Source organism: Lucilia cuprina, chromosome 5 (assembly GCF_022045245.1).
Source record: "Lucilia cuprina isolate Lc7/37 chromosome 5, ASM2204524v1, whole genome shotgun sequence".
NCBI classification, from domain to species: domain Eukaryota; kingdom Metazoa; phylum Arthropoda; class Insecta; order Diptera; family Calliphoridae; genus Lucilia; species Lucilia cuprina.
In genome coordinates this window covers 33733855-33756414 of record NC_060953.1, presented here as the reverse complement: position 1 = coordinate 33756414, position 22560 = coordinate 33733855, and the positions used below count along the sequence as shown (strand labels likewise).

At 26.7% G+C, this 22560-nt stretch overlaps 1 protein-coding gene across 1 annotated transcript; it reads right to left on the bottom strand.

Moving 5' to 3' along the window:
* Nucleotides 1-835: 835 nt before the first annotated feature.
* On the bottom strand, nucleotides 836-21874 carry LOC111685718 (G protein alpha i subunit). The gene is made up of 5 exons (XM_023447990.2): nucleotides 21365-21874; nucleotides 2074-2545; nucleotides 1914-2008; nucleotides 1500-1688; nucleotides 836-1429 (listed from the first exon to the last, which is right to left on the bottom strand). The coding sequence occupies exons 1-5, from the start codon at nucleotides 21483-21485 to the stop codon at nucleotides 1239-1241; spliced, it is 1068 nt and encodes a 355-aa protein (XP_023303758.1). The 5' UTR covers nucleotides 21486-21874; the 3' UTR covers nucleotides 836-1238.
* Between the last annotated feature and the right edge of the window lie 686 nt (nucleotides 21875-22560).

The window sequence follows — 22560 nt, the reverse complement described above, 5'->3', positions numbered from 1 at the left end:
GTAAGAGAAACGCATAGATTTTGTTTATTTGATATTTATTGAAAATTTTAATAAAACATTGTTTTTTAATAAAAATACGTTTTCTTTTGGAAATATTATTGCTAAACATTTTAAGAAGAAAATTTAAATAAACAAGCTGCATGATGTTGGTATGATGTTTGTAATCACAAATAAAAAATGATAAATGTATTCCCAATATATTAAAAAAATCAGCCAAATATGTATATATATAAAAAATAAAATTATGAAGACATGGTTTTAACTAAAATTAAATTCATTTCAATTAAATTCATTGTTAAATTATATATATTTTTTATTTTTATATAATAAATTTTTATTTTATTAATTATAACTTAAAAGAAATTCGTTAAATTTAATAATTTTTTTTTATTGTTTAAACACTATAGATTAAAAATAAAAATATTATTGCTAAATACACATAAAAAAGGAGAAAGTAGAGATGCTAGTAGTTATAGTTGAGAGGAAAAATAGAAAAAAAATATATATTAAATATCAGTTACATTAAGATAAATATTTATAAAATACAAGGGTAAAATATTTTTATATAGCCAAAGTGGAAAAAATCGAAAACAAAATTAGTTATTAAGCAAATTACATGTTTTTTATATTTATAAAAAAGAATAGAGATATTTAAATAATAATTTAATAAGCAAATTAAACACATTAAAATAAATAAGCTGAAATTTTAACTAAACTGAGTGAAGGTGAAATTACAAAGAAGATACGAGTCCAAGTTTTTGTTCAACAACTAAAACTAAAATATATTTCATGAATCTATAAAATTGTTGATCAGCTTAATTGTTGTTATTTTTTAAATTTTAATTCTTCACAGCTTTATTTCTTGTTAGATATTAGTAAAATATGTATAAAATATTTTATTTAATAGTTTCATTAAATTATAATGGAATTGCTAAAAAGCAGTTTGTTGTATTCTTGTCTAAATTTATTTTTATAAATGGAAATGTTTGTTGTTTTGTTTCTCTCAAGAAATCTCTGTGTAATGATCTGCTACGAATGCATTGCATTGTTTTACAAACAAAAAAACACATATAATTTAAAAAAAATCTACGGAATGATGATTGATTGCATATGCGTTAATTCAGTTTTGTATGTTGTATGATGCGTTTATGAATGTAAAAAAAATAATAGAAAATATACTATGTATTCCTAAATGTAATAAAAATAAACTTCTAATTTGCTTTCGATTAACAACGAATCTAGAACAAACCACATTCTTTAAGATTATTTTTAATTATGACATCACTGACGGCATCAAAGACAAATTGTACATTATTTGTATCGGTGGCACAGGTAAAATGTGTATAAATCTCTTTTTGATCCTTACGCTTATTTAGACTTTCGAATTTCATGCGTATATAGCAGGCAGCATCTTCGAATGTATTGGAACCTATTGGTGACGATTTAAAATACATTTTAATAAAATTTTAGTTTTTTTATTTAAGTTTAGTATTACTTACCAGTATATTCTGGAAAACATATTGTCAAGGGAGATCTTTTGATTTTTTCTTCAAACAAATCCTTTTTGTTTAAAAATAATATTATAGAGGTTTCTACAAACCATTTCGAATTACAAATGGAATCGAAAAGTTTTAACGATTCAATCATACGATTCATTTCTTCGTCTTCAGCTAAAACTAAATCGTAGCCTAGAAGTGATAAAAAGAACAAACAATTATTAATAAAGTTATAGATTTTGTAAGTAAAGATTGGAAATGAATCATAGTTATTTGATAGAAAATGAGCTATTTTATACTTTATGTTATTAACAATCTATTGGCATTTATTTTTCCAGAATTAAAATAACAATAACTATAAATCACATCATCATCATCTTAAAGCAAAACATTTCAGTTATTGTATGACACACTTACCCGACAATGCTACACAAAAGATAATCGCAGTGACACATTCAAAACAATGTATCCATTTTTTACGTTCTGATCGTTGGCCGCCAACATCAAACATTCTGGAAAAAAATTTAATACAAATTTATTACAAAATTCCTTAATATTTCACTTCTCTATCACTTACTTAAAGTATAAACCCTTGCACTTGAAATGTGTCTCCACAATGCCGGTTGTTTTAACGCGCGTACGTAACACATCCTGCTGTGTTGGTATATAGTTTGGCTGTGATATACGATCCAATGAATTTAAATAATAGGCCGCCGAATCGTTTAATTGATATTCTCGGGACCGTGAAAATGACTGTTGAACACCGGCATCAGACCATAGTTTTTTCATTAATAATACTAATTCGGGTAGGAGAATACCTTCTTCAGCCGCTGAGGCATATGTAAAGAATTGTCGTGCTATTTCCGTTTTTGAGGGATCAGCAAAATCAATTTTCAAATGACCCATTGCACGTATAATTGCCATAAGGGATTGTATTGTATTGCTATAGACGACTCGACGATATTCTTCACATTCTTCCTGTGAGTAACCAGATTCATGAATAATCTTCATTTGTTTAACTATCGTCGATTTACCAGATTCACCGGCGCCTAAAATAAAAAAGGAAATATTAAAATTAATTTGCTGTTATATTTTATTTGAAATTTATATTTAGTAAATTTTTAACCCACTGTACCCTTTAATTAATATTTTTTTTTTAGCACACAAAGCAATTCTAGATTTCAAACATACTTCTTCATAAGAGGGCTACTTTAAACTTAATTAACCAGAGAAATTCCTATAAATTTTAATATACATTTGTCAAAACATAACACATAAAAATAAACTAACTCCTCATAGTTTTAATGAAGATCTTGTCAAGAAAAAAATACTTTAAGTAGACTCTTCTTAACACGGCATTATTAAATTAAGCTGAAGAAAGACTGAAAATATGTATGAATAAAAAAACGGAAATACCATGTCGAAAATAAATAAACAAGTAATTAAATGCAATATTTTTCTCTTATACACTTGAACAAATTTAATTGATTTATAACGAGTGAACAATGTAAAGTAATGCATAAAGTGTGAAATATTTTACTTAAAAAATTGTACTGAAACTTATTGCAAAATAAGAACAATTTCTGATCTTAGTAAGTAAGTAAGCAAGTAAGTAAGTAAGTAAGTAAGTAAGTAAGTAAGTAAGTAAGTAAGTAAGTAAGTAAGTAAGTAAGTAAGTAAGTAAACAAGTAAGTAAGTAAGTAAGTAAGTAAACAAGTAAGTAAGTATGTAAGTAAACAAGTAAGTAAGTAATTAAGTAAGTAAATAAGTAAGTAAACAAGTAAGTAAGGAGTGAGATCGAAAAATTCTTAACATACATATATGTTTATAAAAAAGAAACCACTAAACTTACAGCTTTATTTTTTTTTATTTGATTCAAATTATTATTACAATTTAAAAAAAAAAAAAAAAATATTTTTATAGTTTTAATCACTAGTGATGAAATTTTGAACCCTTTTCGGAAACCCTTCCATTAACGTTTTTATAGTGCTTTCTGTCACTTTGCTCGAACATGTAGTCCATCTCCGTTTAAAATCTACCACACTTTTGGACACTTTTTTTGTACTCTTCAATTCTTTTTTAACAAGAGCCCAATATCTCTCCACTGGCCCTAGCTCCGGGCTGTTTGGAGGATTTGCCTCTCTTGGTACAAATACCACATTATTGTTCTTGTACCACTCAAGGGCTTGTTTACCATAGTGACAGGATGCCAAGTCAGGCCAAAAATAAGTGGACATATTATGAAGTCTTATGAATGGAAGCAGCCTTTTTTGTAAACATTCCTTGATGTAAATTTCGGTATTTATAGAGCCCGTTGTAACAAATGATTGGCTTCTTTTGCCGCAACTGCATATTGCTTGCCATACCAAGAACTTTCTGGGAAATTTTGTCTGCTTTTGGGTCCTAAACTTTTCTTCAACATTCCCTCGAGCATCAGCAACATAAAACTTTTGACCTGGAAGTTGCGAAAAATCTGCCAGAACATACGTTTCGTCATCCATTATGCAGCAAGAATATTTTTTTATAAAACTTGACTTCAATTTCCGTGCTCTGTTTTTGGCCTCTAAATTTTTAGCAGCGTTCCTGTCAGGAACTTTTTGAGCCTTGTATGTTTTTAAACCTGCATTAGCTTTAACTTTTCGTACCAAATAGTCCGAGCACTGAGCTAACCGAGCTGCTTTCCTACCGGATGTGTTGGGAGCTCTTTTGAAAATGCGTTCTATTTTTTGGCTTTAGAAACATCATGTGGACCATTCCTTCTACCTGAACCAGGTTTTCTATCAACTGACAAGTTCTCCCGGTACTGTTTAATAACATTGGAAACAGTTTGACGGCAGACCTTTGTATGCTTGGCCAACTTTTTGTAAGACCAAGTTGGGTTTAGTTGAAAATATTTAATAATTTCAGTACGCACTTTTTTCTGGTCACTCATTTTAATCAGATTAACAAAAAAATTAATATAATTGACATTACACATAATAACTGACATGTTTTTCAAAGGTAACTTGATCAAAAAAAAAAATCAAATAATACTTTGGTTGAAAAATGTAATGAAAAACGTGTGTTAAGAATTTTTCGATCTCACTCCTTAAGTAAGCAAGTAAGTAAGTATAAGTAAGTAAGTAAGTAAGTAAGTAAGTAAGTAAGTAAGTAAGTAAGTAAGTAAGTAAGTAAGTAAGTAAGTAAGTAAGTAAGTAAGTAAGTAAGTAATTAAGTAAATAAGTAAGTAAATAAGTAAAATATGCATTGATATTCAACATGTTCTGTTTTTCACTCGCCAATCGCTTCAGCCCCAATTTGTTGTAATTCTCCACTTCTTTTCGCAAACGTTTCGAATGACTTTTCAACTCATTCTAAATGTCTTCTAAAATTCTACCTATTCCGCCGTTAGAAAATGTCTTCAAAACTTCAAAAATAAATTCAGAATGTTAACATAATTAAAAGAGATTTATGTAGCTGCGGTTCGATTTAGGTGAAACATGTAAATCGAACCACTTCGTCATCAATTGCACCTTTGATTAAACAACATCTTGTTAATGTAACTTTTTGCTGGGAACCTAAAAGCGAAATGGGGTTCCTATAGATTTGATGCTCATGTCAACTGGAGGAAAATTTAGGTTTTTCTCAATATTGAAGAAGAAAAATCGTTGACGTTAATACCTTTTTTTTATGAATGTTAATTGGTTTTTGTTTTTGCGTTTGACTAAAGGCGGGTTTCTTATTACTCAGTTAAACTAGGCTTAACTCTGAACAAATTTAAGCGGACTTTGAACGAAGATTGTGTTTTAAAGTTATGGATTTAATATTAGTTAACTATATTGTAAACTTTTCAGTTAAAAACATAAACAATGAACAGCTGTTTTTTTTGTTCAAACAATACTTTTGTAAAATGAAAAATTTTAGAATAAATTAAAATAAACGATTAAAACAATAATAATATTTATAAAACAAATCAGAAAATTACTATTTCTATAAAATATTAAGTTTTTCTTCATTCGTATTCATGATTTTATAGCTGATTGTGTTTTCTTACTTATAACTTAGGTTTAATTGGCCAATTACACTCAGTTAATCTAAGGGCGGGTTTCTTACTCATCAGTTAAACTAGGCTTAACTTACTGTCAGATTAAACTCGGAACAAATTTAGACGGACTTTAACCGATAATTGTGTTTTTTCAGTTTTAGATTTAAGCTCAGTTAACTTTGTTAGTATTGCCAATTTTTCACTCAAAAACATAAACAATGAACAGCTGTTTTTTGCAAACAATACTTTTGTAAAATGGAAATTTTTTGGAAAAATGTCAGATAAACATTTAAAAATATAATAAATGAAACAAAACAAATCAGAAAATTGCAATTTACTTAAAATATTAAGTTTTTGTTCTCGCCCTAACACAATAAGTAACTTTATTGATTACTGAAAAACTTAAAACATATATTAAACCAGGTTTAATCAATGAATTAAGATTATCTTTATCAGAAAGTTAACTGCTTTAAAATCCATTTCTGGTTTAAGTGTGTCTAAACATGTTCCGAGTTTAATCTAATAGCAAGAGTAGTAAGAAGCCCGCCCTAAATGAAATGAATCTTTGTATTTACTGCATTTCAAATTTTGAAAAATCTTAATGTGAATCAATTAATGTTTGCGATTGTTAAGAGTATCATTGTAGATCTGAGGGAGAATGAATGACTAATGATAAACAGATATTTTTCAAGATAAAAATAAAAAAAAACACATCTACAAATAGGGATTAATTAAGAAGAGAGGAGTGTGAGTAATTTATTTCTTTTTTTTCAATGGGCAAAAATAGAGAAAGGTGTACAATAGGAATACTTTTTTCTTTGATAAATACTATAATGTACACAAAAATAAAAAATACTATAAAACATACAAGAAAAAAGTTGAAAAATTTATGAATGAAAACTTTAATTGCTCTTGGTAAATAAACAATTTTGTAAGACAGACAAAAAAAAAAACGCAAACATGATTGCCGTTTCGTTATAGTATTAGTTTAAAACAATAATAATAACAAAAATTGAATTCATTAAGAAACAGAGTAACGAGTTCAAATAAAACAAAAAAATATCAATGAATGAATGAATGAATTACTTGGTTTGTATTGTGCTTTTTTCTATTCTATTAGGTGGAGAGATCATGAGTGACGACGAGTCATACTTAAAACTCATCAAGAGAAAAAAAAAAAACAGAATAGAAGGAGCTTGATGAAATTAAACAAGTTTTTTTTTTTTTAAATTTAATTTTTAATGTATGCTGAATGTCATAAGTTGTATGACAAAATGTTTATTACTAATTTAACATTTATTTATTTCAATAAATTTTAATTATTACTATACAGTATAATATACTCTAAAATATTTGCTCTAACTTGCATTTAATTAAATTTTTTGCTTAAGTAATCAAAATTTATAAAATTTCTACATTCTTTATTGAAATTTTATTTATCGTGTGCAAAAACGAAACACACGTAATTATTTCATTCGATATTATTTTTTTTCTTTTCTTTTTCGCTTTTAAACATAAAATTGCTTGGTTTTGAATATTAATTTTAAGATTTCCATAAAAGAAATACAATAAATTAAACACGTATGTTATAAAAATGTTAAATTATGAATGTACAAACTTAATTTAAATTACTTTTTTAGTATCATAAGTGTGTATGAATGTATATAGTTTTATATATAAAGTGTGCATGAAAAATGTTGATAGTTAATGCAAAGTAGGTATTGTTATAAAGTACATAATATTATTAAATCTTCATAATAGTTTTGCAGATAAAAAGAAACACAAATGTATACAGGGTGTAGTAGAAAATATTCCAATTATATAATTTGTTATTAATGATGGTTAAGTTAATGATAAAATATAATAAAATTGTAAGAGATTCATGTAAATCTGCAAAATTTTACAAGACTAGTTTTTTTTCAGATAAAGTTTAATCTGTGTTTTGTATTTTTCAGTAATCTGTAACGTTACTTAGGGCGGGTTTTTCTGATAAAGATAATATTCATTCTTGGATTAAACCTAGTTTAATTATTAAACTTTAATATATGTTTTGTGTTTTTCAGTAATCAGTAAATTTAAAGTTTAATTGAGTGTAATTGGCCAATCAAACCTAAGTTATAAGCGAGAAAACACAATGAACAAAAACAACAAAATAATGAATTCGGAATAAGAAAAACTTAATATTTTAAGTAAATAGTAATTTTCTGATTTCTTTTGTCGCTATTATTATTGTTTTAAATGATAATTAATGATATTTGCTAAAAACAGTTGTTCATTGTTTATGTTTATGACTGAAAAGCTGGCAATACTAACAAAGTTAACTGATTATAGATCCATAACAGAAAACACAATCATCAGTTAAAGTCCAATTTTAATCTAACAGCAAGTTAAGCCTAGTTTAACTAAGTAGTAAAAACCCGCCTTAGGGAGAGTTTTTCTGATAAAGATAATCTTTATTCTTTAAGGTTAAACCTGGTTAATATATGTTTCGTGTTTTTCAGTTATCAGTAAAGTTACTTATTATCTTAGTTTAACTAAGTGTAATTGGCCAATTAAACTCAAGTTATAAGTGAGACAACACAATTAACAAAAACAATGATTTCGGAAGAACAAAAACTTAATATTTTAAGTAAATTGCAATTTTCTGATTTATATTGTTTTATTAATTATTGTTTTAAATGTTTATTTAAGATTTTTCAAAAATTTTCCATTTTACAATAGCATTGTTTGCAAAAAACAGCTGTTCATTGTTTATGTTTTTGAGTGAAAAGTTGGCAATACTAACAAAGTTAACTGAGCTTAAATCTAAAACTGAAAAACACAAACTCCGGTTAAAGTCTGCCTAAATTTGTTTCGATTTTAATCTAACAGCAAGTTAAGCCTAGTTTAACTGAGTAGTAAGAAACCCGCCCTTAATAATTGAAGAGTTAAAAATACCATTCAAGATAAACTAATCGTTGGTCTTCAAGTTATAAACTGACTCCTAAAGAGCCAATAAATTTAAACCCCATTTATGCTTATATACAGTTTATTTCTATAAAAACTACTACGACATAATATTAACAAAATAAAGCGACTATAAATATGGTTGCCCTAGACATAATACACATAATAATAAGTGCGAGTATAAAAAAGACACCATTGAAAATGAAACTGAAATTGTAATAATTGTTTATAGTATATAGGTACGACGACGGCGTACTAAGAGTACATAAACTAACTAACTAACAAGTGAAAGTCATCATACGAGCCATTTTTTTTAACTACATAGAAATGAAAACTGTAAAAGTAAAGTGAAGCGAAGACTATTTTTCCTAATATGTACGAATACAAAACAATTAAATTAACTGCGGAAAAAAGTATAAATAAACAAAAATTTTGAAAAAAAACAACATTGTAGTCTTTATCTCAGGGTTTTCGTTAAAAGATTTTGGGAAGTAGATAGGGAATATAAACAAACACTTTAAAAAACTAGTTGTCTAACAAAACTGCATTTGTTAAATTAAAATGCCATTATAATTAAATATATTTTGATTGTATTTAAATCGGAGAAAATAATACGTTAGTATACTATTTTTAGTTTCTTAGGGCGGGTTTTTCAGATAAAGATAATCTACATCCTTTGGTTAAAACTGGTTTAATATATGTTTTGTGTTTTTCAGTAATCAGTAAAGTTACTTATTATCTTAGTTTAACTGAGTGTTATTGGCCAATTAAACTTAAGTTATAAGTGAGAAAACACAATTAACAAAAACAATAAATCAATGATTTCGGAAGAACAAAAACTTAATATTTTAAGTAAATTGCAATTTTCTGATTTGTTTTGTTTTATTTATTATTGTTTTAAATGTTTATTTAACATTTTTCCAAAATTTTTCATTTTACAAAAGTGTTATTTGCAAAAAACAGCTGTTCTTTGTTTATGTTTTTGACTGAAAAGTTGGCAATACTAACAAATTTAACTGATCCTAGATCCATAACTGAAAAACATAATCATCGATTAAAGTCCGCCTAAATTTGTTCCGAGTTTAATCTAACAGCAAGTTAGTTTTACTGAGTAGTAAGAAACCCGCTCTTAGAGACTTTAAAGAGATTTAACATTTAACTTCGAATTTTGTTAACAATCAAGTATATTGGTCATAACAAAAAATGGTAGTTTTATAAAAATATATATTCACTAAAATGAATTAAACAAATTAATGACAATAATAAATTATAACATAACTTAAAATTTTTGCTGTTATTTTAAAAATATTGAATTTGCAAAATTGGAGAGATCATATAAAACATTTATATCTCCTCTTCCCTCATCTCGTTCATAGTTAATTTTTGTCACATTTTAATAACAAAAAGAAAGGCACCAACAATTGCTTAAGAAAAAATAAACAAAAAACGTGTTAATTATAAAGAAATATAATAAAATTCAATTAATCATTTCTTGTTTAACTCTTCATATGTAAAATAAAATATTTTCATAAACAGAGATTTATATTAAAAAATTGACCTCGAAATTATCACAATATAAAGCGTATCAAAACAATGAATTTATAAAAGCCCTTCCAAAACAAAAACAAAAATTTGCCAAAGAAAATAATATAAAAAATATAAAACTTCTTCACATAATGTTGGTACAAAAAACCATTTGTTTTATATTAGTGAAATAGAAATGAAACGTTTAACATTTCATTAAAGACATATGTTAAATATAGTAAATGTGAATAGACAAAACAATAAGCATCATTATAATCACTATCATCACCGACATTATCAGCAAACATTCAGATCTTATTTATACATATTCATAATATATAGTTCAGTGTATGAAAGTAATAGGGGATTCTTAAACTTGAAGTTATTAGCAAAAAGTATAAATTAAAAATTTGATTTAAATTTAGTATTCAATTAAAAGCTTAAACTTTTGATAATATCACTTAGAGTGGGTTTCTTACTACTCAGTTAAACTAGGCTTAACTTGCTGTTTTTTAGTTTTAGATTTAAGCTCAGTTAACTTTGTTAGTATTGCCAACTTTTCACTCAAAAACATAAACAATGAACAGCTGTTTTTTGAAACCAATACTTTTTAAAATGGAAAATTTTGGAAAAATGTTAAAAAAAACATTTAAAACAATAATTAATAAAAAACAAAACAAATCAGAAAATTGCAATTTACTTAAAATATTATGTTTTTGTTCTTCCGAAATCATTGTTTCATTGTTTTTGTTAATTGTGTTTTCTCACTTATAACTTGAGTATAATTGGCCAATTACACTCAGTTAAAGTGTATCTACAGTATCTTTACTGATAACTGAAAAACACGAAACATATACTAAACCAGGTTTAACCAAAGAATGGAGATTATCTTTATCAGAAAAACTCGCCCTAATAAAGTTAAATTACATTAAAAACTGATGGCTGAAAAACGCCATCATCGATTAAAAATTGTTTAAATTTGTTGCGAGTTTAACATAAAACTACGCAATTATTTAATCACCGATGTTTAAGTTCAAAACTAGTTTTAAATTTTAAATTTTCTAGAATAATAACAAAAAAATAAAATATTTGAAAACTATAAAATGTTTTATAGAAATAACATCACGTGCTATTTCTCTCAATGGGACCACATTTAAAACAGTTTAAGAAATCATTTTATTCCTCATTTCTATTTGAATTATATTTATATTTTTAAATACTAAATAATAAAGAAAATATACGTAATCGAAGTGTGAAGTTCGATGTCATTTGACATTTATTATACAATAATACTGAATTGAATTGAATTATGTGATGCTCTTCTTGCTCAGCTAAAGTATATATTTCAAAAATATGAGATAATATTAATTATTAAAGAGATGTCGTATTAATTTATTAAAATTTTATTTAAATATACATTTTTTAAAATCTTTATTTTATTTATTAAGTTACTATTGTTTATAATAAGTAGATAAAATATGCAACTTTTTCTGTCAATACTACTACTACAACTGCTTCTATTAATTCTCCATCAACTGATAATGAATTTATTTTATTTATCTATTATTCTAATATTAACGGTACACAGTTTTTTTACGATATCAAGTTTGTTTATCGGGCGAAGTGTTTTGTAAGAATTCTGTTATTTTTGGAATTTTGTATTAGTAGGTCTTGAGTTAGAAAGAATGAAAGAACAAATACCACAAATTATTGTAAATGGTTATGATTTTCTATTTTGTGTTAGTAGGTAGAGTTTATTTGTATATATTTGGAAATGTTATTCTTATCAGCTGCAAATATAGTTTAAATTATAACAAATTAAAAATGCCGTCAAAATAAATATAACATAAACGTCAGAGGTGTTAAAATAAAGACTGATATCACTTTTAAAATCAATATTTAATTAATTATGTATATATAAATACTACCTTGACTTAGTAACGTAAAAATAATGATTAATCTACTTAATTTGCTGTTAGATTAAACTCTAACCAATTTCAAGAGGATTTTAACCGATTGACAGTAAACGCACGTCATATCTTCTGCAACTAAAACGCCCTCATATCAGCAACCTTGTTGCTGTCATTACGGGGCATATCTTATTGGGAAACCATGCAAGAAGACTTGGAATTCCCCACAATGACTTCTGAAGAAGTTGTCAAGACGAAGAGGAGGAAGATACTATTGAACATCCTCTCTGTCAATGCCCTGCGCTAGCAGATACTCGAACCGTATATCTGGGAAAACGACTATTTGATGATATAGTATAAGACTGGATAATATAAATGCCTTCATCAGGCACAGTAACTGGTTTTAGGACCACCAAGCCATAATTAAGGCACTCACCAGTCCACAAGGACAGACCTCTCAATCTTCTCCTCCACTTCAATTTCTCTTCTATGATTTAATCCTAAACTATCTTCTACTACCTACTCTCTTTCTTTTATATTTTACTATCTTTACAGGTATCACAAAGGGACCAACAGGACCCAAGTGTGCATCTTTGCAGCCTGAATACCTAACCTAACCGATGATTGTTTCTTATTACTCTCTTAAACTAGGCCTAACTTATTAGATTAAACTCGTAAAAGTTAAGGTGGACTTTAAACGATGATTGTGTTTTTCAGTTATGAATTTAAAAGCAGTTAACTTTATTAGTATTGCCAACTTTTTAGTCAAAAAAATTAACAATAAACAGCTGTTTTTAGCAAATATTACTTTTGTAAAATTAAAAATGTTTGAAAAAATTTAAATAAACTTTTTAAACAATTATTTTTATAAATAATGAGTTCAGGTTCTTAAAAACAAATTTTTGAGATTAATTTTAATTAAGTCATTTTTTTAAAATTAATCTTCAAGTAAAAACTGCAATTAATCTATTCAGAACATGATTTTGTATGATATTGTCAAATCTTTTTTTTATAATTCTATTTTTATTTCCGAAATGTTTAGATTTCAATGTAAAAATTCTAATAATAAGTCCATTAATAAATTGAGCTTTTTTAAAGTGGCTACTTTGGATCAACACTTTAAAAAATAAAATTACTCTTTATGTACGTATATCCAGTCATAGATTCTTAAAAAAAAACATTTAAATAAGATTTTAAAAAATTCATAAAAATATAAAAATTCTCTATAAGTAATTGTATAAGTTTAAATTTGTAAAATTAGGTTAGTTCTTAAGAAAAATATGTGCTTGTAATTCAAAATTAAATTGCTAAAATATTACTAATATATTTCATATCAAATTTACAGTTTAAACTAAACCACTTCCGTTTTAATAGACATATTGATATTTTTAACAACTTAGTGAACTTTTCTCAAACATTAAACATTAACCAACCAGACAATTCACGACGACAGACAGACAAACAAACAAAATTCTTTAAGCGTCGCAAAGAGACATTCCTTTTCTGCTTATATTACACCAAATGTTACGTCAAGGATAGTCAAACATTGGCAAATTGTAAAGACTTTATTTGATAATGTCTGAAATGGGGGCTGTTTTTCTTTTACACTTGAACGGAACGAGAGATCATGTAAAAACTAGGGATCATTTGTAATAAAGAGAGTCAAGCAGAAGATAAAAACTAAAAATGTGGGAAAATGTTTTTTTAAGAAATAATATGCATTCAAGTGTAAAGAAAAAATGTTTTGTTTTCTTTTTCTGCTTTTTTTATAATTTACTTACAAAAATAATTAATGATAAAAATGGTAAATTTTCGGAAGAAATTTTTAAAGTGAAAAGAAACTATTTACTACCTGCTGTTAGCAAATTCACCTGTTATTTATTTTATATAAACATAAAGTAAATCTAAAAAATTAAAACAATAAATACTACTTTATTAAATGTTTAAAATAATGCTTTTCGGAAAAATCCATAAAGAAAATTTTCCATTAGATATTATCCAAAACTGAAATGCTAAGAAATGCGCGCGAAATATATATTGCACAATGTATTCATACTATAATTTCATTATTCTTCGACTGTTTTCTCTATTATTACTTTATCTTGTTCGCTAGTTTAGGATGGGTCATTAGATGATGGAGATTGCATTTTGAATAATGCAATTCTTTAATGACATCATAAAGGGTGGTCACTTTCGCATTGCCAGAAGATGGATTTCACCTGATGTTGGGACTTGTGACAACCTTCTATTGACTTTAGACCAGTGATTGCTTTTTCCTTGTATGGGTACGCATTGGGGATTTAATCCTATGCGGACTGTCACCCCGCAACGGGCCTGCTATGGTAAGATATAAGATAGCTGGAAAAAGAAAAAGATCACCGTAAGATAATGCCGTCAAGGTAGGTGCTCACGTTAAATCTTTCGACATTCAGTCTCTGTGGTGGAAATCGAACACACTTCCTCCTTACTGACAGACATATAATACATGTAGTGGCGACACTTTGACGATTAGCTTGAATCCAATAGACTATTTGATGGGTGCAGATGGTTACCGGTATGGGTGACAGTGTCTACATTGTTGCTATCGTTATAAAAATATAATTCGACTCCCTGACGAAGCAAATATTTAGAAAGCGACTAATACGAAATCATCTCGCTCTAGGGTCAGTTGTGACAATTTATGTTGATATTTAAGCTGCTCTTTAAGCATTGGTCATAAGGTACATTCGAGCCTGGTTGTTGATTGCCCTTAGGTACACAATAGTACTCTGTTGGATTCCAAGGCAATGTGCATGGCAATAAGAAGGACCATTGTCAGTAAGTGAAGAAGTTATAAACCGGATTATTGAAGGTTATGTAAAGTTACAGAGGAACTAGAGATTAAGGATTAAACATAATGGCACTAATCAAAAATGATTTTTAAATATAACAATGGTTTACTATACAAGTTTTCCATACAAAAACAGTTATTAAAAACAATTGTTAACTTAATAATCGTTTTTACAAAAAGCGGTTTAAATTTAAACAAGCAATGAAAATAAACTAATTCAGAAGTTTCATTAAATATGTGCATTATTGAAACAATGCGCAATTAAACTATTCTGAGTGAATGTTTTACTCGCATTGACATTTGTATTTACTTTTTTCAAATTGTCTATTTATGTCCGTAAACCTGAGTCACAGTTTTTAAACATATTGTTTGTATTTATTTAATTATTATAAGTATTCGAAAGACCTTTACTTTTGTTTCAATTGCAATTATTTTATTAAAGCTATTGAAACAGAAAACAAGTAAGTATGGGTAGTATCGAATCTAATATATCCGCTACGGATACAGATTTTTTTATACATTATGAAGAAATTAATTTACAGTTTTCGATAAATTCATTCTAATGATATCGAAAAACTAAGAAGAACCATTATTTACTTACATATATTGTTTCAACATTTATCGGATCATGTATGATTGCTCACAAAGTATTAACATTAGAAGTGAAATTTTAGTTTTTTCGAAATTTTATTACAATTCTCTTTCAATACCAATTCCAATGTAAAAATCTTTGATCAACAAAGAATATTTTGTTAACAATGTATTTCTCTATAGATCCCTCTACTATCGATCAAAAGATAAAGCAGGATTGTTTAGAAATGCATTTAACAGCTTTTTCTTGGTAGACACAAAAACTTGACTGCCTTAAACGGCGCACACTTATTGAGGTTTTAATAATATTCTTAGTTAAAAATATTTAAAAACCACAGTAAATTTAAAAATATAAAAAAACACATTTCCTTAGTTTAAATGCTATAAAGATAACGATTAAAAAGACATTTATATTACGTTAGATTTGAGGTTAAATTAAATCTGCAAATTGATGGGAATGGAAGTACATACATAGAGATTTAAATGTTTAATTACTTTAGGAAGGTTAGGTTTAATTGAACAACAAAACAGCTGTAAATTTATAGTATTTATTTTTCAGCCAAGATGTTCCTATTAGGGACCTGAACTCAAATTATAGGTGTTATTTTAAGAAGTTTTTTTTAACAATCTTTAAAATAATTGAAATTCAATGTTTGTATTTTAATCATGAAATTATTTTGCTCACATTTGATAAAATACATATATTTGTTATGAAATCATTTATTTAATTTTAAAATATCTTTGTTAATCTAAAACTTTATAAGGAATCTCCCCAGTGAATCACCGTTTAAAAATAATAAACATTTTGGCCACTTTATTAACTCTTAAGCGTAATCATATGGTGGAAAATAAATATTTTCCCGAATAAACAAAAAATTCACAATAAATAAATATTTTCATATATAATTAATATTAATTGCACACATCGTGTTAGGAATACATATATATAAAAAAATATATATAGGTACTATCTGAAAAATGACGCCTACTAATTGTGATAATTAAAACTTAAACAGATTATAAATTTATTTACTTAAAAAATGTGCAATAAATAAAGGAGAATCTATGAATAAGCATTTAGCACATATACTACGTATGTATGGATAACCATTTGAAAAATATTCAATAGTTGATGATTCAATTTTAAGTAATTTTAAATGGCACATTATAAAATTGTTATTAAATTTAATAATAACAATAGCATAACCTATAAAATGAATTGTTTACATTACCAAAATGTATTCATATGTTTAAAAATTTTTTTTTTAGGAAATCAGTTTATTATTTCCCGGTATTTCTTTTTTAATTCTGTTTAAGGAAAGTAATTTTTGTGTTTGCTGTTGTTATTTTGTTTTTACTGTTTTTAACACAAGTAAATAAAGAAAATACCAACAAAATATATAAAAAATTCTTATCATTTTTTAAACATGAATGTACGTTTTTTTATTATTTGCCTTTTTGAAATATAAAGCAGTTTTTGTTGTTTTTATTATTATTATTTGCGATAGAGTAGAAAAGGTTTTTTTTTTTGAAAAGGAGAAATAAATAAAAGATTTATTTATTATTTATATTTAGTTGCATCGACATGTTTACCTTCATGGCAACAAATTTTGTTTAAATATTAAATGATAACTATCTTTTGCTGTTTAAACAAAAATTTTCGTGTTTATTATTAGAGTCCGACTGAAAAGTCGTTTTTTGTTTAGGTCTAAAATCAGCAAGTACTATGGATAATTTCACAAAATATCGAATAAGTTACAAAATCAAGTATTTATTCGTTTTTGCTAGATCTTACAACGTGAAATCATAAATCTTAATTCAAAATATTTTTGTCGTTTACTAAATTGTTTACTAAATTTAATGTTTCTTCTATGCTCCTCTTTCATTTTATAAAACATTTTGGGACAATTTTCTGCCCTTTACTGCCCTAAAGTGGTAACAGCAAAAAGGCTATCAAGTGTGATACAAACTTAATGAAAAATAAAAAAATAAAAACAAATAAATAAATCTTGTTTTTTTTATACTCAGTTAAACTAGGCTTACTTGCTGTTACATTAAACTCGGAACAAATTTAGGCGGATTTTAACCGATGATTATGTTTTTCAGTTAACGATTTAAGATCAGCTAATTTTGTTAGTATTGCCAACTTTTTAGTCAACAACATTAACAATGAACAGCTGCTTTTTGTAAATATGACTTGTAAAAAGTAAAATTTTAGAAAAAATATAAAAAATCATTTAAAAAAATAGTAATATCGATAAAAGAAGACAGAAAATTACTATTTACTTAAATTATTAAGTTTTTCTTCTTTCGAATTCATCACTTTATTGTTTTTGTTGATTGTGTGTTCTCACTTATAACTTAGGTTTAATTGGCCAATTACACTCAGTTGAACTTAGATAATAAGTAACTTTACTGATTACTGAAAAACACAAAACATATATTAAACCAGGTTTAACCAAAGAATGAAGATTATCTTTATCAGAAAAACCCGCCCTAAATGTGGCAAAAAATCCTCTAGATATTTAAACCCATTCAGACAACTTATATAAAAATAACTCGCATTTGTTCTAGATAAAGTTATGGAATGGAATGAAGAAAAACTCTTAATAGATAAACAAAAAACATCTAAAAGAAAATTTGTTTTTAGACAAATATACGGTCATTATCTTCTTCCAAAATGTGTACTGGCATGCATTTGTTCATCCCTGTGTTCATGTCTACTATGGCATAAGTTTTCCGGAATGAAAAATGAATTCAGGTACATTTAGTATCAAGATTTAAAGTTAGGTTAGGTTATGCAGACTGCCTGCTGACTCGAGAAAGTCTTTACTTGGGTCCTTTAAGGTACCTTTGTAACGTAAAGATTTAGAATCCAAAAAGTTTGGTTAACTTGATCTTTAAGAATTCTAAGCAATTGGTCACTAAAACAATTGCTAAGATTAGTAGTATCAGTTTATAATGTTTTCTGTTCAGCCGCAACACTTTTTTCCTAAATAGAAGCAATAAAATTGATCGGATTCCTTAAATAGGTCAGGTTAAGAAGTGTTTTTTACCATAAAAAGCTGCAACTCTAATCAGATATCTGTGTTCTATTGTTATTCACTTCATTCAAAAAAGATAACAAAGAAAACAAAAATATGGAAAACTGGCAACAGGTTGACTCTCAAAGAATTGCATCCTAGATGCTGTACTAATTCAATCCCTAAAGAAAAAAAGGTAAGGTAATCTGAATTACTCTATAATAGCAAGACGAATTTGCTGATTCACTTGATAAGTAAATTGTATATCTCCAGTTCATTATGGATACTATTTCTCACAAATTTAAAATTATATGTTCAGTTGTCTCTATTTTATGCATAACCTACAAAATTTTAACACATTATTGTCCCACTTACAGTCACAATCCGCAGACTATGATTAAAAGCATCTTAGTTGCTTTTACATCAAGTACCTATTGACCATAAGTTATTTGATATTTTGAAATTCAGAATGGTTGGTTAATAATGTCACGGTGTCTCTTGCAGATGAACCTATAATAGTGATTGACGGGTGGTTTCAACCAACTGTCCTTTTCATTTGAAAAAGAACAGCCTTGTTTTAGAGCTAGTTTGATCTACACTGCCTTTTAATAGAGCAGTTTAGCATCCAATTTAAGGTGAAAATTTTATAATTAACAGGAACGTCATATTATCGTAATATAAAAGCAGTCAATAATTAGTTTAGAGAAGCATAGTAAAGGAAACTTAAGTAAACTACAATATTATGAAACCTTTAAAAAAAGGAAAGAGTTAACTTTATGACAATGAAAAAAAAGATATAAAATACCTATTACTAATGTTGTTTCTTTCTAAAATTTCAATTTTTAGTTAACTGGGATACCGGTCACTTTAAAATATTAATAATAATGAAAAAATAATAAAACTAAACCAAATAAATTTTGTTCATACAACACAATTGTCCATAATATTGTAATGGCCACATAATATGTTTGTGTGTGTCGAACTTTTTTCGGTTCCATTAAAAGCAAACCGGGGGCAATAGTGTGTAATAGACTCCCCTGCAATCAGATTACGTTTTTGCTACTCATATTTATTATGTACATTTGATACAATACAATTGTTTTAATTTTATCTATTTAATACTCACATAAACTAAACAAAATGTTTTATTTTTTTATTATTATTATTTCACTACTATTATTATGCTGTCGTTTTCATTTTTGTTTATTTTGCACTTAAAAATAGCAATTGTTTTTATGATTTTTGTCGGATTTTGTATGGACTCAATTATTTGCGATTTGTGTTAAATTGTTTGTGTTGATTAAATTTTTAAAGTTGGTTTTGTTTCTTTTTTATGAATTTTGGGTGAAAAATTAGAATTTCCTTTAAAATAATGGAAAAAATTAATAATTAAATATAAGATTTATTTTAATAAATCGTGTTATAAATGTAGATTCCTGAATTAGCTAAACTTAAATGTTGTATTTTATACATATAAAACATTAAGTCTGTCATTATAGTCTTCTTTGCATATAGCGATCTAAAGACAAGACACTAGAAGAAATAAGACAGGGTCTCTTCCCAAGAATGTTTAACTAAGGCTGATAAAGATAATCTTCATTCTTTGGTTAAACCTGGTTTAATATATGTTTTGTGTAAAGTTAATTATTATCTTAGTTTAACTGAGTGTAATTGGCCAATTAAACTCAAGTTATAAGTGAGAAAACACAATTAACAAAAACATTAAAACAATGATTTCGGAAGAACAAAAATTTAATATTTTAAGTAAATTGCAGTTTTCTGATTCGTCTTGTTTTATTTATTATTGTTTTAAATGTTTATTTAACATTTTTCTAAAATTTTCCATTTTACAAAAGTATTGTTTACAAAAAATCAGCTTGTTTATGTTTTTGAGTAAAAAGTTGACAATACTAACAAAGTTAAATCAGCTCGAATCTAAAACTGAAAAACACAATCATCGGTTAAAGTCCGCCTAAATTTGTTCCGAGTTTAATCTAACAGCAAGTTAAGCCTAGTTTAACTGAGGACTAAGAAAACCGCCCTAAGACGTTTTACAGAATCGATTAACTAAGAATGAATTGTGAAAGAGTCTAAGTTTCCTTATAATACCTAGTCGAAGAAATGACTTATTCCCTTTAAAAACTTGTGGGCTACCAGTACTGAGTCTGATTTCTCAACCATTTCAACCTGAGGTTCAATATTCTAGAACAGTAGCAAATTACCTTTGAAATGACCCGTAAATATCCCTATCAGAATTCATAGACTGCGCCTATCCATTAACATAAGTAAGCCGTTACATCAAATGTTGGCTAAAAGGCCCTTGGTCCAAAGATATATTTTAACTAGAGAACGAGAAACTATTAGATTGAATTATAAATTTAAAAATTTTGCAATTCAATAGATTTAAACAAATTTTTGTTGCATTAAACATAGTTTCTACTTTTATGCTAAATTTTGTAATGATTATTATTATTCTATTTTTAAACCTAAATACAAACTGAAACAATTATACTATTAGAATATAAACTAGTTTCACATTAAAGAAGAAAGAGCTAAAATTAGAAATATTACTAATAATAATAATAACTTTCTGATTACTTAATATTGCGCAATGGCAACTCTTAAATAACTATACAACACACAAAAAAACTCCAGCTCTGCAGCAGCGCGGCCAAAAAATCTACTGTTGACAGACGCTACAGCTCTGCACAAACAAAAGCAAATGAAATGAAAAAAAACTGAAGCGAAATGAGTGAGCAGTTAAAGAACAAAAAAAACATTGTTGAATTTCTGAGAAATTCCCCCTTAAAAAACAGTCAGTTTGATGATGAGTAATTTTTGCAATAAAAAACAATAATTACAAACAAATAAATTAACACCAAATTAAACAACAAGAAATCATATTAACCAACAATAAATTATTTATCATTTTACAAATAAAATGCTTTAACTAATATGCATAATATGACAAACTTAAAATATATGCATAATAAATATAATAAAGAAAAAAATAGACGCACCCAAAAGTAACAATTTCACCTCAGATGCGGCACGCTCGCCTTCTTCACGCAAAGCCCGATCAATACTTTTGGAACGTTCAATTGCTTCCTTATCTCGCGCAGTACTTACGGCGCAACCCATTTTGTTGGTAAATTTTTTTAATATAAATAAACTTAAGAAAAAATGCACACTTTAAATCACACAGAAACTTTTTCTTTCTTGGTTTTTTTTTCGAATAAAAAAACTATTTTTTTTACTCGTTTTCGTAAAAAAATTCTCCTGTCAAGCAACAATTTTAACAGGCGTCGTTTGCGTCTGCGCTTTTTTCGCAAAAGGTTTTTATATGTTTTTATAAATAGTATTATATTATGTTTATATTATTTTCTAATTTTTTTATTATTTTTCTTATTGTGTTTTGTATTTTTTGCACTTTTTGTTTAAAACAATTTTAACGCCGCTAAACTACTTGAAATTTTTCACAATCTTGTTTTTTTAATCCGACAACGAAGACGAGCAGGCGAAAACTTGTGTTGAGATTTAAAAAATGATCTCTCTAGGTGGAATTTCAAGTGTGGTGAATTTTCTTTATGTTAACAGGGTTGTATTTATAAAATGCAACTCTATGTAATGAGAGATGTGTCCAGTTAACATTTATTGGTTGTGTTTAATTATTATTAGTTTTGTTGCAGGAAAACTGTTATTTTTAAAAATAAAGTAAATGGCGTTGCGTTGCATATATAAAAATAAGCAAAAAACAAATAATATGGGGGCGATTCAAAATTATTAATTATTTTTCCGTCAATATCTAAACACTACGTTTTATGATTTAGGTAATTTAATATTACAAATTAATACAAATGTTATTACTTAATAATACGTCTACTGTACCTTTCATGGTATAATAAAAAGGTTTCTCACTCCGTTTGTAATTTCTACAAAAATAAGAAAAATTTAAAATTTTAAGCAGAAATTTGTAACCGATTATGGCCAATAAGCTAGGTTTATTTTGGAAAATAAATTAAATTAAAACAAAATCTTTTCCTACAGAGTTGGAAAAGTAAATTATATATTTTCCAAGTCCTTATAGAAAGCGGAGTCGATTAAGCTATGTCCATGGGTCTATTCATTGAAATCAATTTTTTGATGACCTTAGGTATTGTCAGATATGGTTTTTATAAAAATATTAGCAAATTGGTTTATATTAGGTTGACGGGAC

What these genes read in the sequence shown, in the direction of transcription:
- LOC111685718 (XM_023447990.2), bottom strand. Translation starts at nt 21,485, where the DNA reads ATGGGTTGCGCCGTAAGTACTGCGCGAGATAAGGAAGCAATTGAACGT. An exon ending in TGCAAGGGTTTATACTTTAA is followed by an intron (nt 2,009 to 2,073) that starts GTAAGTGATAGA and finishes ATTTTTTTCCAG; the next exon opens with AATGTTTGATGTTGGCGGCC. An exon ending in CTTTTGTGTAGCATTGTCGG is followed by an intron (nt 1,689 to 1,913) that starts GTAAGTGTGTCA and finishes TATCACTTCTAG; the next exon opens with GCTACGATTTAGTTTTAGCT.